The sequence below is a fragment of the Phyllobates terribilis genome, unplaced genomic scaffold, assembly GCF_046119375.1.
Source record: "Phyllobates terribilis strain yellow unplaced genomic scaffold, ASM4611937v1 Scaffold_130__1_contigs__length_5004896, whole genome shotgun sequence".
NCBI classification, from domain to species: Eukaryota; Metazoa; Chordata; class Amphibia; order Anura; family Dendrobatidae; genus Phyllobates; species Phyllobates terribilis.
The window spans coordinates 290,979-311,163 of NW_027362890.1; the positions used below are offsets into that span (position 1 = coordinate 290,979).

At 42.0% G+C, this 20,185-nt stretch overlaps 1 protein-coding gene across 1 annotated transcript in view; it reads right to left on the reverse strand.

Annotated features, from left to right (window-relative positions):
* The window catches only part of LOC141203898 (uncharacterized), a 252,388-nt gene that overhangs the window by 175,280 nt on the left and 56,923 nt on the right, over positions 1–20,185 (reverse strand). Inside the window, exons 7-12 of the mRNA XM_073663871.1 lie at positions 10,328–10,349; positions 10,005–10,088; positions 9,696–9,875; positions 9,489–9,612; positions 9,309–9,406; positions 9,020–9,110 (exon numbers count right to left, since the gene is read on the reverse strand). Coding sequence (XP_073519972.1) covers positions 9,020–9,110; positions 9,309–9,406; positions 9,489–9,612; positions 9,696–9,875; positions 10,005–10,088; positions 10,328–10,349 — 599 coding nt within the window. The remainder of the gene's footprint in view (positions 1–9,019; positions 9,111–9,308; positions 9,407–9,488; positions 9,613–9,695; positions 9,876–10,004; positions 10,089–10,327; positions 10,350–20,185) is intronic.

A 20,185-nucleotide genomic window follows, 5' to 3' on the forward strand; every position in this document is an offset into this window, starting at 1 on the left:
CATCTCTGCAATCTGTTGAGTAACTTCTTCTTTAAGGGTATGTGCACACGTTCAGGATTTGAAGCAGAAATTTCCTGAGCGTTTTTGCCTCTCCCTGGCAGAAAAAAACGCATGCAGATTGACATGCGTTTTTGACGCGTTTTTACATGAAGTTTTACATGCGTTTTTTGAAGCGTTTTTGTACATCAATAAATGCTTTTTGGAAGTAAATAAAGTTATTTGGTGATACATTGCTTAAGCCCTTGGATTACCATAAGAACTGGGGTTAGTATATTGGTTTATTTAAATGATTAAAGAATGGGTCTCTTGTTTGAAATAACGTGTTTACACTGTGTCTGTGTGTCTCTTTACTTATTAAAGTTTGGTCATAGTTTGGTCATGAAAAGGTCTGATTAACACCTTGACATCACCAAAAAAAAGAGCTGGGGGTCAGCTAGTCCCATTCATCCAATCTTTATTAGCATTTCTATTCATGTAATTTATGCAACTGCTGTGAGCTGTTAATTTTACCCTGGGAAAGTGCCATTAGGCAAACATGGTCCTTGGCCATTAAATAACATCTCACAGCTGGTTAGTTAGCCACTACTAACCCCTGATCAGCACTCAGCAGCGCTTTGGACATAACATATTTATGTTGCGTCCAAAACGCGATGTTCTAATGTCGCACTTTCGTTGTCGGTATATGTGAATCCACCGCATATAATCACACTTCAATCGGTCAAAATCTGCTGCGGAGACTAGCATGTCCGCTACAGAAATTCATATGCTGCGGGTGAGTTTAGGTACGTGGCCATGGTCAGGAGCCGCTGCAGGTTTGACGCTGCGAGTTTATACAGCATTAAACCCACAGCGTCCAGATGTTATGTTATAGTGGATGGGATCTCTAGAAATCCCACGTCCACTATGCATGCATCAGAGGCTGCGAATCACCCGTGGACACTGACATGCGGCGCGTCTTTCAGGACCGCAGCATGTCAAATTCTCTTGTGGAGTTGCTAGTCTCCACAACAGAAATTTAACCACTAGAATGTATTGAATGCGGTAAATCCGCATGGTTCAGTGAACACACTACGTACAATAGAATGCAGTGTTTTGGACGCAGCAAAAATTTGCGTCCAAAGCGGTGCTACGTCTGAATTATGGGAACAGAGCCTAAAATTTAAAAAAAAAATGGCATAGGCTCCTGTGTCATTTTTATAACCAGCAGAGGGAAAGCCGACCCCTGGGGCGTGATATTAGTAGCCGAGGAATGGACCATTAGCCAACAATGTTCCCTGGCTATTAATATCAGCACACAGCTGTTTTTTTAGCCTTTACTGGCTAGATTGCAGGGGGACCCCAGAAAAAAATTGACATGGGGTCCCCTTATAAAATCTAACCAGCAAAGGCTAAACTAGAGAGATGAGGGCTGATATTAATAGCCATGGAAGGGGCCATGAATACTAGCCTCCTCCGCGGCTATTAATATCACCCCTCAGCAGTCCCAGAAATGGAGCTTCCATAAGATGCGCCAAATCTGGCGCTTAGCCTCGCTCTTCCCACTGCCTTGAAGCGGTGGCAGTGGGGCAATGGGGTTGGGGTTCACGTCAGCCTTGTATTGGCAGCGGACGTGAAGCCCAGGCTAGTAATGGAGGGCATCTATAAGACGCCCCCATTACTAACCGCGTAGTAATGTGGTCGGCGCTTTTTCAATAAAAACATGGCCATAATAAAGTATTTTAATGAAATCAAACACACACGGTTCTACAATTTTTTTTATTCCACGCCTCCGTGAAGCCCTCGATCTCCTGAAAAAAACTTAAAATACCAAACAACAGTATCCCTCACCTGTCCGCCGTCAGTGACGCAGTCCATGATTACCGCCGAGTGTCCCACGACGTTCCGGGTCACTTCTACAGCTGTGACATCATAAATCACTGATGTCACAGCTGTAGAATATCGCACTATATACTAACAAGGGTTTAAAATCACCCCCTGTCAGTATACAGGCTGCAGGAGGTCACTGGGGTTCATCAGCTGAAGAGCCCTGGTGAGCTAACCACCGTGGGAATATTCTTGCGAATGATCCCAGGGTGAGCATCAGCTGATCAGTCACAAAACCGATCCGCTGATTACCGGCGTCAGCAATCAGCTGATGGTCAAGTGACCATCAGCTGATTGCTGCCAGCACTGATCACCTGATGGTCATGCAACGATCACCTGATGGTCATGCGACCATCAGCTGATTAGTGATGCCAGCGATCACCTGATGGTCATGCGACCATCAGGTGATCGATGACGTCAGCGCAGGTCCTGGCAGTACACTACAGGGCGCGAGCCTGCACCCTGCAGTGTATCGCTGGCTGCCGGACAGATAGCATCACCGCTGGGAACCAGGAGGACACCGGGGGCCGCTGGACAGGTGAGTGTAAATGTTTATTTTTTTATTTTTACTTTATTTTTTTTTACTACACTGTGTTCCAAATTATTATGCAAATAATATTTTCTCAGATTTTCCCAAATTACCTATATGAATTGCAGTCATTGTAATTTTCCAGTCAAATAACTATTAGAGTACAATTGAAAGGTTTTTGTACAAACTGCCTATGATAACAGTATATTTTTAAAAAAATAAAAAACTCAAACTGCACTCAAAATGCAAGTTCCAAATTATTATGCACAGCAGAGTTTTCAACCTTTTCATTTTAATAAAGAACAAAAAAATGGTCATTTTTGAAATTATAAGCATTAGCAGGTTATTACAAAGTGAAATCAAACAGTTTTCAACTCAAAAACTTTATTCTAGGTGATGTTACATTTGCACATAGGACCCCTTGTTCGAAAGGAGCTTCTGAACTCTCTCGTCCATTGAATTTGTCAGGTTTTGGATGGTTTCTGCTTCAATTGTTTTGCATGAGGACAGAATACCCTCCCAGAGCTGTTGCTTAGATGTGAACTGCCTCCTGCCATCATAGACACTCCTTTTGATGATGCTCCAGAGGTTCTCAATGGGGTTGAGGTCAGGGGAGCATGGGTGCCACACCATAAGTTTGTCCCCTTTTATGCCCATATCAGCCAGAGATGCAGATGTGTTATGTGCAGCATGAGACGGCGCATTATCATGCATGAAAATGATCTTGCTGCGGAATGCACGGTTCTTCTTCTTGAACCATGGAAGGAAGTGCTGTTTGAGAAACTCAACATACATTATGGAGTTCATCTTTACCCCTTCAGGGATCCTAAAAGGGCCGACAATCTCTCTCCCCATGATTCCAGCCAAAAACATTACTCCACCTCCTCCTTGTTAGCGCCGTAGCCGTGTTTGCATGGGGTGTCCATCAACCAGCCATCCTACACTCCATCCATCTGGACCATCAACATCATTTTCATGCATGATAATGCCCCGTCTCATGCTGCACATAACACGTCTGCATCTCTGGCTGCTATGGGCATAAAAAGGGACAAACTTATGGTGTGGCACCCATGCTCCCCTGACCTCAACCCCATTGAGAACCTCTGGAGCATCATCAAAAGGAGTGTCTATGATGGCAGGAGGCAGTTCACATCTAAGCAACAGCTCTGGGAGGGTATTCTGTCCTCATGCAAAACAATTGAAGCAGAAACCATCCAAGAGTTCAGAAACTCCTTTCGAACAAAGGGTCCTATGTGCAAATGTAACATCACCTAGAATAAAGTTTTGAGTTGAAAACTGTTTGATTTCAGTTTGTAATAACCTGCTAATGCTTATAATTTCAAAAATGACCATTTTTTTGTTCTTTATTAAAATGAAAAGGTTGAAAACTCTGCTGTGCATAATAATTTGGAACATGCATTTTGAGAGCAGTTTGAGTTTTTTATTTTTTTAAAAATATACTGTTATCATAGGCAGTTTGTACAAAAACCTTTCAATTGTACTCTAATAGTTATTTGACTGGAAAATTACAATGACTGCAATTCATATAGGTAATTTGGGAAAATCTGAGAAAATATTATTTGCATAATAATTTGGAACACAGTGTATTGCGGGCTGGGAAGAGCAGACTGCTGCTCTTTCCATCCACGATGCTCTTGCTGTTATCAGCCAGAGCAGCAGTCAGATGAGAGGAGTAGCAATCTCCTTACCCGACCCGGGTACCACCCGCAGCGCGATTCCGCCGTGGATTTGCGCCTATTGACTGTGATTGAAATGCAGCAAATCCGCATGTATAGATGCATGTATACATGCGGATTTGCTGCGATTTAATGCAAGTCAATGGGCGCAAATTCAGTGCGGAATCGCACTAGAAATGGTCCTGCTGCTGTTTTTGCCACAATGGTAAACCAAAGTGGAAATTTCCGCATCATGGGCACAGCACATGCGGATTACCCTTGCTATACATGGCAGACCTATTAACAAGCGGTTTTAATGCGTTTCCGTGGCGGTTTTATTATTATTATTATTAATTTATATAGCGCCATTGATTCCATGGCGCTGTACATAAGGGGTTACATATAAAATAAGAATATCACTACAGTAAACAAACTAACAATGATAGACTGGTACGGAGGGAAGAGGGCCCTGCCCTTGCGGGCTTACATTCTGCGGGAATGGAGAGGAGACAGTAGGTTGAGGGGTTGCAGTAGTAGTAGCTTCGGCATTGTTGAGGAGGCAGTGTGGTCATTGCAGGCTGTAAGCTTTCTTGAAGAGAAACGTATTAAAACCGCATCGTGTGCACATAGCCTAATCCTATTTTATTTGTGTAACTGTATATTGTGTATTGTAAGGTCTCCTTTTGTAAAACCCTTTGTATATTTTTCATAAACACTGCCTCCCTTTTGGATTAAATATAAAATTTAATAGTTCTGTTTCTTTTGTCCTGTAATCGTTCCCTCCCCCAAAGCTATATATATGCTAACAGAAAGCAGGCATCCGATCAGGCCTGTATTATATTTCAAATCTGGTAGGTGGTGGTAGCGAGTAATATTAAGTGGGCTATCGTGAAGCTGGCAGCGACCGTACTGGGGAGTATACACATATTCCATGCATTGGTATCCAGAGGTGTGTACGCCAAACTCTTTCTGCTCGCTTGCCGATAGCTATGTAGTGGGTTATCAGGTTCGTGTGTGCACGAATACCTGACAATCCTGACAGAGTGACAGCAGTGGTGGGATATTGTGTGATCGCCCAGGTGTCGTCGCTGTGGATCCCTGACAAATTGGTGGCAAGCGGTGGGATATTACAGAACATCAGTGGCTGGACTGAGCAATCGTTCCTGTTACTGAAAACTTGCACGGTTCTTGCGAGAACTCTGTGCAAAGTTTTAAGAAATCAGACTCAGTTTTTAATATTTTTTTATCTGAGACATTACTATATGTGTACCAGTTGCATCCCCTCCCCTTCTCTAGTTTTTCTGTCCTATCTTTTGTTTGCCAATAATGGCTAAGTGTGGAGAGCCCTGGTATCACCAGCAGTCAAAGAACACTATCACTGCCCTCTGTGAGCTGAGACAGATTGACCCCACGGGCAAAACCAAGGCCCAACTGATTGCTGAACAGTTGCAAGGTGCCGGAGAGTCAGTCCGACAGCAGAGCCCTAATGATGGGGCGGCCAGCGCTGCTGCAGGGGTTCCACCTGTGATTGTCAGCCATACCCACAGCCCAGGTAGTGTGGACCCCCACCTGCAGATGGTCTTGGAGCAGATCGCAGCAGACGATCGTGACTGATGACTGCAGCTGATCATGAAATTCCAAGAGGCTGAGAGAGCTGAGCGACAGGCCCAATCTGACCGAGAGGCTGCTGAGCAAGAGGCCGAGAGAGCCGAGCAGCAGGCCCAAGCTGACCGAGAGGCTGCTGACCGAGAGGTCCAGGCTGAGAGAGCCAAGCGACAGGCCCAAGAGGAGAGTCTGTACCAGCTGAAGCTAGCCCTGATTCAGATGGAGCCATCCACCCTGCAGATCCGTGAGTCCAACAGCTTTAAACCCTGTCCTGGGCATTTTCCTGTAATTTTCCTGACATATTTCTGCGAGGGTTTGAAAAAGCCTGCAGGCTGTACCAGCTGCCTGAAGACCAGTTGGCCAGGTATTTAACTCCAGGGCTCAGTGGAAAAGCTCTGGAGGTGTTTGCTTCTCGCCCTCGAGACCAAGATGGAGACTTTGAGGCCATCAAGCAGGCCTTGATAAAAAAGTACCAGCTGACTTCGGATGTTTACCGGAAAAAGTTCAGAGCCCTCCAACGTGGGCCACATGATAGCTACAGTGATGTAGCAGATGGGCTCAAGACCAACTTTGAGCAGTGGGTCCGAGGATTGTCAGTCACCACCTTCGAGGACCTGAAGGATCTGATGGTGAAGGACCTGTTTCTTCATCTTTGCCCTGTGGAAGTGCGATAATTTGTGCTTGACCGGGAGCCAAAGGATCCGCCAAAGCAGCCCAGATCACGGATGCCTATGAGGCCAACCATACACCAGAGGTGCGGAAGTCAGCCACCAACTGGACAGGGGGTAAGCCAACAGCCAACCAGTTCTCAGCGGGTCCTGCCCCATCTTCCAGCACCCGCCCTGCATTTGACTCCCATAAGCGTTATACTTGTAACCAAATGGGTCACATTAGCCTTGTCTGCCTGGAGAGGTAGAAGATGAACCCCACACCTGAGGCCCCAGGACCTACTGCAGCCATTCTTTTTGTGGGTGGGGCGATTGGAAGGGCCCATGAGAACTTAAAACTGGTTACTGTGGGTAACACGATTACTGTTAGACTTAAGGACACTGGCGCAGAACGGACCCTCATCCGCACTGAGTTCGTGTTACCAGATGAAATCATTCCTGGGAAGACCCTGGCTGTCACCGGGTTTGGGGGTGTTCGCCGTCCCATACTGATGGCCCGAGTTTTCCTGGACTGGGGTGCGGGGAGGGGGTTAAGGGAAGTGGGCGTGTCGAAGAATCTCCCTACTAACGTGCTATTGGGAACTGATCTGGGATGGTTGGTTGCCCGATACATTCCTAGCAGCCCTCCCAGATCTGATATGTCATGTAATGCCACTGTCAGTAATGTCAATGTGATGCATAATGAAAATGTGTGTTGTGTTAAAAGGGAACTCAGCCACATCATGCCGTGGGGTGATGCTGCTGAGGGTCCCCTAACACAAGCCAGCATAAGTGCTATCGGCAATGGGAGCAGGCACGGACACCAGGAAGCAAGTCGCCCTGTGCAGGTGACCAGTGTCACGCCAGATGGTGACATGGTCGGTGGTAGTTGTCCCATGACTAGCACGGCTCCAGAGGTAATGAGAAAGGATGAGGAAAAACACAGGGATCATAGGAAAGTGGTCCCGTGCCGCCAATCGGTGTCACGACGGACTGGGTCGTAGCTCACCCATAGTGAGCAAGGCTCCCAAGGTAACAATGAGGGGTGGAAAGGTAGGCATCACTACCAGGCAAGGTAAAATAAATGTCTGTCAGGGGCATGGGAAGAAGGTACCCATAGCCTGTCAGAGGGGTGGGGAAAATGTACCCCAAACCAGTCAGGGTGATCGGAAAGCTGGATCCCTAGTCGGTCAGAGTGGTGGGCGAGTCGGGTCCATTGCTTTTTGGATCAGCAGGAAGGGTGGGCCTCGATGTAGGCTTAAGGGGCGATCTGTAAATCAGCCCCTATGCTACCTCAAAGAGGGGGAGATGTCATAGAAATATTGAAAATCTCTCTTCTCCTCCAAGTCACTTTTCCCTCCTCCCATATAGTATTTGTCAAGGGATCAAGAGTTTACACCCTGAGAAGAGGGTAATAGCAAATGCTAGGACAAAGGGAGCTACTAACCCAATTAACATGCAAGTGTATTTTCTAGTGGCACAGGCCTGCAACCAATATACACCTAGGTGAGAAAGATGTAGTTCCTGGCTCAAAATAATTCAACAGAAATCTGCAGTCTGGCCGGCACCGACACAAAATATGGAATATCTAAAGTTCTATACTTCTGATAATAATGGGGCCCATATTTTTAGTGGCAGGGTCATCCAAGGAACAGTATGCATAATTTTCCATAGCTGAACGCCCCTCCGGTGAGCAGTAATGCAAAAGTACAAAATTACAGATTGCAGCTATGTCATGTGTGGTCTCTAAAGAAAGGTAAATTCATAAAAGAAAACATGGTATCACTTTCAGGCTTCTGCGATCAACCAGCGAGAAGTTATCGCAGAAGCCAGATATGTTAATGAAAATACGTGGGCTGGGCTCCAGCTTCCATGAGGTCAGCACAGGAGGTCTGTGGGCAGGTTCCCCCTTCGGCATAAAAGACCCAGCTGAAGATGTATCAGTATTCATTGCTGGGAGGTATAGATTCTATAAGCAAGGGGTCCCGTTCAATAACGATCAAATCAATTGGATCGCCTCCATTCCAGCTAGATTGGATCGTCTCTGCGATCTGTCAAGTTAGTTCTTCTTTAAACCTATTTTATTTGTGTAACTGTATATTCTGTATTGTAATGTCTCCTTTTGTAAAACCTCTTGTATATTTTTCATAAACACTGCCTCCCTTTTGGATTAAATATAAAAGTTAATAGTCCTGTTTCTTTTGTCCTGTCGTTCCCTCCCCCGAAGCCATACACGCTACCAGAAAGCAGGAGTTTGATCAGGCCTGTATTATATTTCAAATCTGGTCAGTGGTGGCAGTGAGTAATATTAAGTGGGCTATCATGAAGCTGGCAGTGACCGCACTGGGGCATCTATACATATTCCATGCATTGGAATCTGGAGGTGTGTACGCCATAAGCTTTCTGCTCACTTTCAATAGCTACGTAGTGGGTTATCAGGGTTGTGTGTGCAATCCCTGACAATCCTGACAGAATGACGGCAGCAGTGGGATATTGTGTGATCTCCCTGATGTCGCCGCTGTGGATCCCTTACAACAAAGTAATGTGAAGATTTTTGGATGGAGGAAAATGTTGTGGTCTAGAGGTAAAATGGTGATCACACAATTGTGACACGACCGGTTTACACCACCGATAAAGCAGCCACAGCCGGTGATTGAGAAGAATCTGTGACTTCTCTGCATTTAGTGGTTACTACTCACCAGGGTGGTCATATGTAGGAATCACCTCCTTACACCGCTCATCACCCCTCACATATGTCTCTGTAGTATTAATATGGGTCAAATCTTCACCCTGAAACAAATATTATAAAAGTCACAGACAGATGGAGAAGTCACATCTATGATAAGCTCTAATCCTGCTGTCTCCACCGTTCTCAGTACACAAGTATAAAACATATAATACTGGTAGATAAAACAAGACTGAACACAAGAACTTCACAAACATCTACGCATCATAGGGGAGATCTCATGACACCTTCTCTCCATCTACCTGATGATCCTGAGGAACATTGGGATCTTCTTGTTTACAGTCCTGTGGAAGAAGACGACGGGGACATTTCTTTGGTGTTGTCCTCTTACTGGATAGATCTGGAGGAAACACATATAGGACTGAATTCATTCTTTATATACAGATAATTATAGGCCGTGTGTATTTAGTCCTGTCTATTACCTGGTGATGTGAGGGGCTGGGGAACCTCCATCATGGCGTCCTTGTACAGATCTTTGTGTCCTTCTAAATACTCCCACTCAGCCATGGAGAAATAGATGGAGACATCCTGACACCTTATAGGAACCTGACACATACAATGATACCGTCATCCCCCCGATCCCTTCATAGCGTTCCTGTATAATGTCCCAGCATTCCCAGCAGTGTCACCTCTCCAGTCAGCAGCTCAATCATCTTGTAGGTGAGTTCTAGGATCTTCTGGTCATTGATGTCCTCGTGTATCAGGGGGTGAGATGAAGGCCCTGTGATTGGGCTCAGGGGTCTTCCCCATCCCTCAGACACAGGGTCCTGACAGCGCTCACTAGAGGTCTTCTTCACTACTGTGTAATCCTGGTTATGGAGAGACACATTAATAAATCTCACTACATACATTTCCAGAGTCCTCACCTCTCCAGTTCTGTCCATCTGTTATTCCCATAGATAAGAATGATGTAATGTGACGTCATCAGAATCTCTCACCTCTCCAGTAAGCCGGAAGAGGATCTCTAGGGTGAGGTGCATTATCCTCTCCGCCATCTTCTTTCTGTCTCTATCCATTTTTCTCTAGGTAAATTATATAGATAAATTATTAGTATCTCATATTGTGGGAATCTGAATGGATTGAAGATGAGTTGGTGTAAAATCTATAAAATTCTGTGTAATAAAAAAAATCACTAGCATTGTGATGCCGGTATAAAGCAATAATGTGGTAGAGCACTTCTTACATCTTCAGGTCATACAGAGATGGCTATATGCTGTCAGTTGGGATTACGAAAGTTATAAAATAATTCAGTCAATTCAACAATATAAAGAAACAACAGTTTTCTCCACGATAAGTTCTAGAAAGAAGAGGTCTTCTAACTCCACCGCCTATTCTACACTGTGTGCACAATTATTAAGCAATCTGTAATTTTGATGATTACTTTTATTAACATCTCCAGTGCTGTCGGTCATTCCAAAGGGTAATAAACCTGAAACCTGAATATTTAAGAAAGTAAAAGTGCGGTGTTGTCTTAGGAGAATATCTCTGTGTCCAGTATTATTATGCAACTATATGAAAAATGTAAATTTTCCATTGTGTTTATTTTCATCTGTTATAGTGAGAATAAGACCCAAACAACTCAATGTCCAAAAATACATTTCTGACATTTAATAAAAATTTATCAGTGACCAATATAGCCACCATTCTTTTCAATACCAGTGATAAGTCATCCATCCATGGAGTCCATTAGTTTCTTAATCTGTTAACGATCATCTTTGTGGGCAGCAGCAGACACAGCCCCAGACACTGATCAGAGAGGGGACTATTCTACTTCACCATAAATCTCGAGTTTAAGAACAGCTTGAAAGTTCTCAGTAAGGTTTAGGTCCAGTGAGGAAAAGGCCATGTCATTATTCTTTCATCTTTAAGGCCTTTCCGGGTACTGAGCAGTGAAGACTTCGTTGCTGCGATTGAGCATTGTCCCGCAGAACAATCCTGTTTTTTTTTTTTTAAGGATGCAGATTTTTTCTATACCTCTGTTTAAAGAAAGTGTCTTCTAAAAACTGGCAGTAGGTTTGGGAGTTGATTTTGAGTCCATATTCAACTCGAAAAGGTCCAACTAGCTCATCTGTAGTTAAACCAGCCCATAGCATTGCCCAACTCCATCTCGCTGGCGTCTGAGTCGAAGTCGAGGTCTGTGCCCATTACCGATCCAGCCAAGAGCCCATCCATCTGGTCCGTCAAGAGTCACTCTCATCAGTTCATAAAACCTTTAAAAAAATCCGTATTCAGATATCTTTTGGTTAAGTCTTGATGTTTGCACTTGTGTCTTGTTCAGTGGTGGTTGATATTCATCCTCGACCTTATCTCTGAGCACTGAACACCTAGTTCTTCTGGGTCTCCAGGCAGGGCTGTGGAGTCGGAGTCGGTGCTCATTTTGGTGGAGTCGGAGTCGGTATAAAATGGACCGACTCTGACTCCTAAAATATATAATAAATTGGGTGCAGTAGATCAATGCAGTTTGTGGGGAATATTTTTTCATAGGAATTTGGGAAAGTTATGAAATGTCCTATAAATGGCTGTTCTATTCCTGATCTAAGGCTACATTCACACATGGTGTTTTTGCTGCGTTTTTTGAGGATACTTTTTCAGCTGCAAAAGCACATCAGCTTTTTTAAAAAAACGCATCACCTGAAAGGTTTTTGAGCTCATAGATAATGTTTTCAATAGCAAAAGCAGATTAGAAAAACGCCGAACAAACTGACATGCTCATTCTTTGTGAGGATCCGTTTTTGAGCCCAAAAACGGATCGTCACAAACCGATGTGTCTAAATGTCATATCTTGAAACCCACTGACTTTGCTGGGATGCCCAGAGACACTGCATTTTACTGCAAAAAACGGATCCGTAAAAACGCTGTGTGTGAATCATGGCCGTAGCCAGCGAGGGGCAGTTGCCCCCCCCCCCAGAAGTAGGGGTACACACCTATCAAAACTCACTTGTACGCTGCAGTGCTCCCATCCTGCACTGGCTCCAGACTGCAGGGGGCAATCTCTCCTCCTCTGTCCTGTCTTCTGCCGTCTTCACCAGAGAGAGGAGGGGGAGGGGTGCCTGCCCTGCACAAGATCCGATTCCTGGGCCCCGTGCTGGAGAAAGTGAAAGTACTACTGCTCATCTCTGTCACAGGAAGGTAACTAATGCTAATATTGTAGGTGATTATTATGTGCTCTCTGTACAATGTGTGTGAACTATATGTGCAATGTACTATTTGCTGTCTGTAGCTGTCTATCACACTCTATCCCTCCATCTATCCATCCCTCTAGCTATCCATCATTATATTCTATCTAAATATCTTGATTATTGTATCATAAAAATGATTAAATGTCTGATGTTCCATTGTACTACAATAAATTTTTCACTTAAATATAAGCAATATATGTGGGAGTCGGAGTCGTTGTAAGGGAAATTGAGGAGTCGGAGTCGCAGGTTTGGCTTACCGACTCCACAGCCCTGTCTCCAGGGAGGCTGAAATTCTATAATACGACAGCACTGGAGGATAAGATCTTCCTGGTCACTTCACGTTGGAGTCTTCTGAAATCTTTTGCAGTTAATGTTATTCTGTATATTTCTTTTGCCACCCTGTAGACTTTTGAAGCTTCTGTGGTCACTCCCCAATATCTGAGCAATTTAAGGAGTGCTGCATCCTTTTGGAAGACTTTTAACCATTTTTGACTTTTTAGAGTCAGTTAAAACTCATTTTGGCCCATTTTGCCAGAGGAAAAGAAGCTGCCTAATAATTCTGCCCCCTTGATAAAGGGTGTCAATATCCTACATAAGCTACACGCCCTCATTACACAAATAAACATCACCTGATCTACTTCATCCAATAAACAAACATTTATATAGATTGCATTTGGAAAAACTGCATAAAAACTATGATATAGTCAAAATATTAATTTGCCTAATAATTGCGCACACAGTGTATGTTTCAAAGTGATCAAGAAAACTAATTTTTATTCTCAACTGCTATAAGCTATGGGTGCAATGTTCAGGAATCAACCTTCAATATATAGAATGTGGATTCCACATCTGACCCCTGACAAAGCAAAAAAAGTGAAAATAGTTGGGCAATATTCTGAAGCTTGTCTCCATTGTGATTATGATATGTTTTAAGCAATGTGTATTAGGGGTGCACTGTTTTATATGGTAATACAAAAAGAAACACTGACATGGTTGCACCTAGCAGAGTGCAGTACATGCTCAGGTGTTAATTTCTGGTGTTACAAAAAATAAATGATTACAACCATGTCTTGCATCTTACAACAAAAGAGAAGAACAACCCTATTAGTGGTGTGGGGAACTAAAACTATGGGGGTAACAAAGATGAGGGTCATTACTGTATATGGCAATGAGAGGGGGGCTATTACCTTATATGGCACTATAGATAGTTATAGCACTATAGATAGTTATAGTGGAAGTGGGGAAAAATGGGCAGAACAACTAAGGAGAGTAATGAAAAATAAATATGTGAAAAAGACAAAATATTAAAAAAACACATAAACAATAAATGTTTATATCATTCCCCTCCCCCCAAAGTAAATAGCAAAATGTAATACATTGAAAAAATTATTCAGTATTGCCATGTACATAACTACCTGAATTAATAAAATTTTTAAATATTTTTTTCCCATGTGGTATAAATCAAAACACTAGGAATAATGTTTTTGGTCACCACAATTCCACGTAATAAAAAGCTATTAAAATGTCATATTTCCTCCAAAATTGTATCAACAAAAGCAAAGAAAACAAGAACAAATCATTGAAACCGGGCTATCGATGGAAGAATGAAAATCGTTACGGGTCTCAAAAAATGGCGACACAAAAAAATTGTTAGATACTAAATTTTCAGCCCTGGTGACATTATAACTGTTGCGCATTAGACCGCTGCAGTCAACCACTGATCTCAGAACTGATGCCAATTTATTCAGTATGAATCGTTGAGCTCAGTGATTGCCTGCGGTTGGTACACACGCTAAAGACATGACATCACCAAAGCAGCCTATAAACAAGACCCGAGCAGCAGTAGAGAGCCGGCACTGGATCAGGGGGAAGGTGAGTAATGCTGATTATAGTATTTGTTACACAGGCTCATAGATTGTGTACATAAGATTGAAAGGGAAACCTCTTCTATGATACTCCTCTCTGCTGCTGGTCCAGGGCACATCGTGATGTTCAACGTTGTTATGAGCCTTTGCTCTCAGGCCATCTCATCATTATTCCTGTCTGTCCTCAGGCTGAGAGGAACACTGATGAGATGGTCTGAGGACAGAGAGGAATGCTTGTTGCACAGCTTCTGGATACCCACAGTTACGGTAGAAACTTCACAGAGCAGATTACATGGGATAACAAGCTTTTACTTCTCAGAACATGAGGTAAAGGAAAAAATGCACAGTCACACAGTACTGCACCAGGAAGTAAGAACAAAACAGAAAAAAACAAGAGACTTTTTTCTTTTACAAGGAAACTTTACACAATATCGCCATCTACTGTCAGATCAGCATAAAGTCCTCCTTCACACAAACAAAGAAGTCCACAACTGTTGCATATACCAACACCCTATCTCAACAGTAAGGACTTATTCAGTCAAACCCAATTCCTTCATTAGTCTCTGATGTTTTTCAGCATTCAATGCCTTTGTGAAAATGTCTGCTGTCATATCTTCAGTTGGACAATATTCTAATTTCAGAATTCCTTGTTCCTGATGGTCCCTCAAGAAATGTGCTGCTGCAACATATTCTGCTTCTGTTGATGACAGCGTTACTATTGATTGTTTTTTACTAGTCCAACTAATTGGTCCACCTGAGAGAAAGAAAAGATAGCCACTGGTAGATTTTCTGTCAATTGGATCTCAAGCCCAATCTGCATCAACGTATCCAGTTAAAATGCATTTATCACTTGTAGGCAGTTTCAGTTTAACATTGCTGGTTCCTTTCAAATAACGTATTACTCTCTTCACAGCATTCCAATCCGCTTTATTTGGCTTGGACACTTTTCTACTCAGAATTCCTACTGCTGCTGCAATGTCTTGTAACAGTCACTAGATACAGTAATTTTCCTATCGCCATTGTGTACTCTTCATTATTTGGTAACACATTTTTCTCACTACTGATTTCTTTAAGATAATTAGTTTCCATTGGAGACTTTGCTGGTTTTGCATCCTTCAATCCAAATGTTTTGGTTATGTCTTGAATCATGCGATTTTGATTAAGTAGGAAACTTCCATCTTCTTCTCTTTCTATCTGTATTCCTAAGTACTGTTTCACATTTCCCAAGTCTTTGATCTCGAAATGTTGATTCAGGATTTTTAGTATGTCCTCTTTATCCCTTTCTTTTTCAAAACAAACTAAAATGTCATCAACATATGTGAGTACATAGATCCATCTGTCCATTAGTCTTTTTGTGTACAGGCAAGGGTCAGATTTGCTTCTTTTAAATTTTTCATTTGTGAGCACCTCCGTGATTTTATCATTCCACACTTTAGCAGCTTGTTTTAAACCGTATATACTTTTCTGTAATTTGCAAACCATGTTTGGGTTACTTTCATCTTTGAATCCTGGAGGTTGTTCCATGTAAATAACTTCTGTTAAACTTCCATTCAAAAATGCTGTCTTTACATCCAGATGTTTCAGTTCCATTTGTTTCATTGCTGCAACTGCAAACAAAGTTCTTATTGTAGTATGCTTGTTTGACAACTGGAGCAAATGTTTCATCATAGTCTTCTCCATATTTTTGAGAATAACTTTTAGCTACGAGTTTTGCTCAGTATCGTTCAGCTGTGCCATCTGTTTGGTAATTTACTTTAAAAACCTATTTATATCCTATAGCTTTTCTTCCTTCTGGTAATTCTGTTAGTGTCCATGTTTTTCAGTCATGCATGGATTTTATTTCTATTTCTGTTGCCTCTATCCATTTATTGGCTTCTTCTTCAGGAAGTCGAGATATGTCTTCCCAAGAGGTAGGCTCATAAATTTTACTTGTACTTGCCTTGTATGAATGGCGTATTGGTGGTTTTCCTTTGTTTTCTCTTATTGAACATCTTGGTTCTGTGTCTGTTTGTAGTTGTATCTCTTCACTTTCTGCATTCTGTTTTTTATTAATTTCAACTTCTTTTTCATCAGATATTCCTTCAGCTATATCATTGCTGTTTTTCCCATTTTTTGTTTCCAGTGAAATCATAGTGTCTTCATTTAGATCCTCAATGAATGTCACACTGTTACTCACCTGGGATCTAGGATTCTATATCCTTTGCTATTTTCACTATATCCAAACAAATATTCCTTCCATGGACCTATTTTGAAGTTTGGAACATTTTTCTGTTGGAATGAATACAAAAACTTTACAACCAGAAACTCTTAAATGATTTACACTTGGTTTCATACCTTGCCACAGTTCATATGGGGTTTTTTTCAGTTTTCTAGAAAAAAGTCGGTTCTGTAGATATGTAGCTGTCATTGCTGCTTCACCCCAATATTTCTCTGATAGATTCCAAACGGTCAACATACACCTTATCATTTCAGTCAGAGTTCTGTTTTTCCTTTCTGCTACTCCATTTTGTTCAGGTGTGTAAGGAACAGTCTTTTGATGCTCTATACCATTTTTTCTTAAGTAGTTTTCTATTTGGTGTCCTGTGAATTCACTTCCATTATCACTTCTAATGACAATTGGCCTCCTCTGAAATTTGTTATTCGACTTTGTCACGTAGTCTACTAGTTTATTGAAAACTTCGCTTTTGTTCTTGATCAAGTATGTGTCTGTGTATCTTGAGTAGTCATCTATTAAAGTCACCATATATCTATTGGCTCCTGATACAGTCACTTTCATGGGTCCACATAAGTCAGTATGCACCAAATCAAGTGGTCTTGTGCTTTTTGTTTCACTTTCTTTAGGAATAGATATCCTTGTGGCTTTTGATTTTATACAACATTCACATCTTACGGTAATTGAGCAGTCAGATGTCAATAGATCCTTTGTCAATTCTTTCCCTTGTAGCTCCATTATACTTTCTGGATGTCTGTGTCCTAGACATCTATGCCACATGTGAATACAATCCTTGTGATCATGTGTACACAACTTCATCTGTTCCTTTAATGTGTCTAGATTATATAATTGTTCATCTGGTTATTACCTTGTTTCCTGCTAAGATGTACACTCATCATCTTTGAATTCTACAGTAAGTCCTTTAGATGTTAGACGTTTTACAGATAACAATCCTCCTTCTAATCCTGGAACATATAACACATCCTGTACAAGTATTTTTGAATCATGCCCAAACTTGTTAGAACAGTTTAGCATTCCTTGTCCAACACCTTCTGCAGTTATTTTGCTTCCATCTGCAAGATAAATGGCTTCCTTCTTATTTAAATTAAGTTCAGTAAAGAAATTTTTATTACTTGTCATGTGACTTGTTGCTCCTGAGTCAATAAACCAACCCAACGATGATTTCTTATCAGTCACTTTAAATGTGCCATTCCAATTATTTTCACATGAATCAGAAATTGTGTTTTTCACCTTGTGTGTATTCTCTTTATGATGTAATTTCTGTTGTTCTGCTTTCCATATAGTTCAGTCTTTCTTTAAATGTCCTTTTTTCTTACATATGAAACATTCTCTTGTCTCATTATTATAGGGTCTTTTTGATTCTGTAGCTTTAAGATCATTTCCATTATCTTTTTCAGTAGAATAATCATTTGTTTGTTCTTTCCTTCTTTGATATTCATCTATGAGTCTAGTCTTCACAAACTCTAATGTAATGTTTGTTTCAGCTCTTGTCTCTAGTGCATTTATCAAAGCAGTATATGAATCCGGTAAACTGCACAATAATATTGCTGCTACATGGCTTTCCTTAATATTTTCACCAATTGATCTCAGCTGTGATATCACTTCCATAATAGAGAATATATGCTTCTGCATGTCATTGTCTGCACTTAGTCTCATACTGTAAAGCTTTCTTAGCAGAAATAACTTGTGATTTAAGCTGGGTCTTTCATGTAGCTTTCTTAGTGCTTCCCACATTCCCTTTGCTGTATCCTCATTCCTTATGTGGATTAATTGAGCATCATCCACTAATAGGCTGATGGTAGCTCTTGCTTGTCTATTTTTTCTTATCCCATGTCTGATTATCCTCATCAGGTCTATCTGTAGTAATTACTTCCCATAAATCATCTTTAGACAATAACATTTCTACTTTGAACTTCCATAACTGATAATTCTCATTATTCAGCTTAGCTACTGTGAGTTTTAGCTCTGTGCTACTTGTCATCTTTAACTTGTCTTACTTGTTTGGAGAGAATTGTACTGAAGAATTCTTCTGCATTCACCAGGGTCTTGCTGAGAGTTTCGGTATCCTGGGTGCCTGGGGTCCTCGGTGCCAGGCCCATAACCTGTTGCACCGCTTCTGGATACCCACAGTTGCGGTAGAAACTTCACAGAGTAGATTACATGGGATAACAAGCATTTACTTCTCAGAACATGAGGTAAAGGAAAAAACGCACAGTCACACAGTACTGCACCAGGAAGTAAAATCAAAACCGAAAAAAACAAGAGAGACTTTTTCTTTTACAATACAGTAAACAAGGAAACTTTACACAACATCGACATCTACTGTCAGATCAGCATAAAGTCCTCCTTCACACAAACAAAGAAGTCCACAATTGTTGCATATACCAACAATGCTGAGGAATAAGTAGAAAGATAGGGGCGCAATAGCGCTGTTATCCAACAACAACCAAATAGGTAAAAAGAAAATGTGCTCACCTTTATGGGTTGTGTAATGCACAACTCATGTAAGAATTAGTAACGAAAGGCTGCAGCCAGCACAGAATCCCTAGGGATCTTGTAAGGTTGTCTGTAGTAGGATGATAACTGATAACATACACAATATACCATTAGCAGACTAGTACCTCACACGGAGACTAGTTTGCATTTTCATCTATTCCTTTAGTCCCCTGTCCTCTGTCAGTCAGCCGACGAAGTGTGAGATCCAGCGCAGCGATCTGGAAGCTCTTATCTTCAATACATGGTAATAAACCAATCCTTCAGGAGTTTACACACTTGCGGTCCATCTCCTCATGCCCGTCCTCCCTCCTTCACCCCCTTTCCTTACTGACAAACACCTCATACCTAATACACTGGAAGCAGGCTTGCACCTTCTGCCATTCCTTCAGCTCTTGGTTTTCTGCCTGTCAGCCGACGAGGTGTGAGGTCTGGCAGAGCGGTCTGGACTCTCTGATCTTTCACACATGATACAAAAGAGCCAGGACTTTGGGATCGCATACACTGCGGTCCATGATCAACTACAAATGTTTTATCCTATGTGCTGTAATATAAATGTAATTATATATTTGGATGATTACATGTCAGAGGTCATTTTAATTATTTGTTCTATGGTTTTATTTTTATTTCCACAAGAGTGTAATTAGTCGATCAATAATTTAATTTAATCTATTTATAAATAATTTCACTGTCTCTCTGTAAACCGTTTGTTGGTCTTGGCGCCAAGAATAACAGCAGGCTTTTTTTTTTTACCACGTGTGGTTTTATGTATATAAGACCGTTTGATAAATCGGTCTACATCAGCTATGTACCTGAGGAAGTGGACGGGATGTCCATGAAACGCGTAGTAATCGTAGCTTTTACCAATAAACTACAAGATTGTTTAATTATACAATCTCTCGTCAAATTTCTTCACTACGGAGGAGCGCGGATTTTTTTCCCGGCACCTACTTCATCCTACTACAGACAACAATGCTGAGGAGACAGCCTAAGTGAAGACGGGAGCGCTGAGGAGACAGCCTGAAAGTGAAATAGAGTGTTGAAGGGATGGCCTGTGGTTAGGCCCAAGGAAGCATCCAGAGACCAGAGAAGAAAGGAGATGGTCCGAATACAGAGAGGAGCGTTGTGGACACAGCCTGAGAGCAGAGCGCTGAGCAGAGGTCCTGAAAGCAGAGAGGAGCGCTGAAGAAATGACCTGAGGGTAGAAAGGAGCGCTGAGGAGACAGACTGAGCGTAAAGAGGAGCACTCAGGAGACAGCCTGAAGGAAGAGATGAGTGCTAAGGAGACAGCCCGGGGTTAGAGATGAATGCAAATGAGGCAGCCTGAGAGCAGAGAGGGACACTGAGGA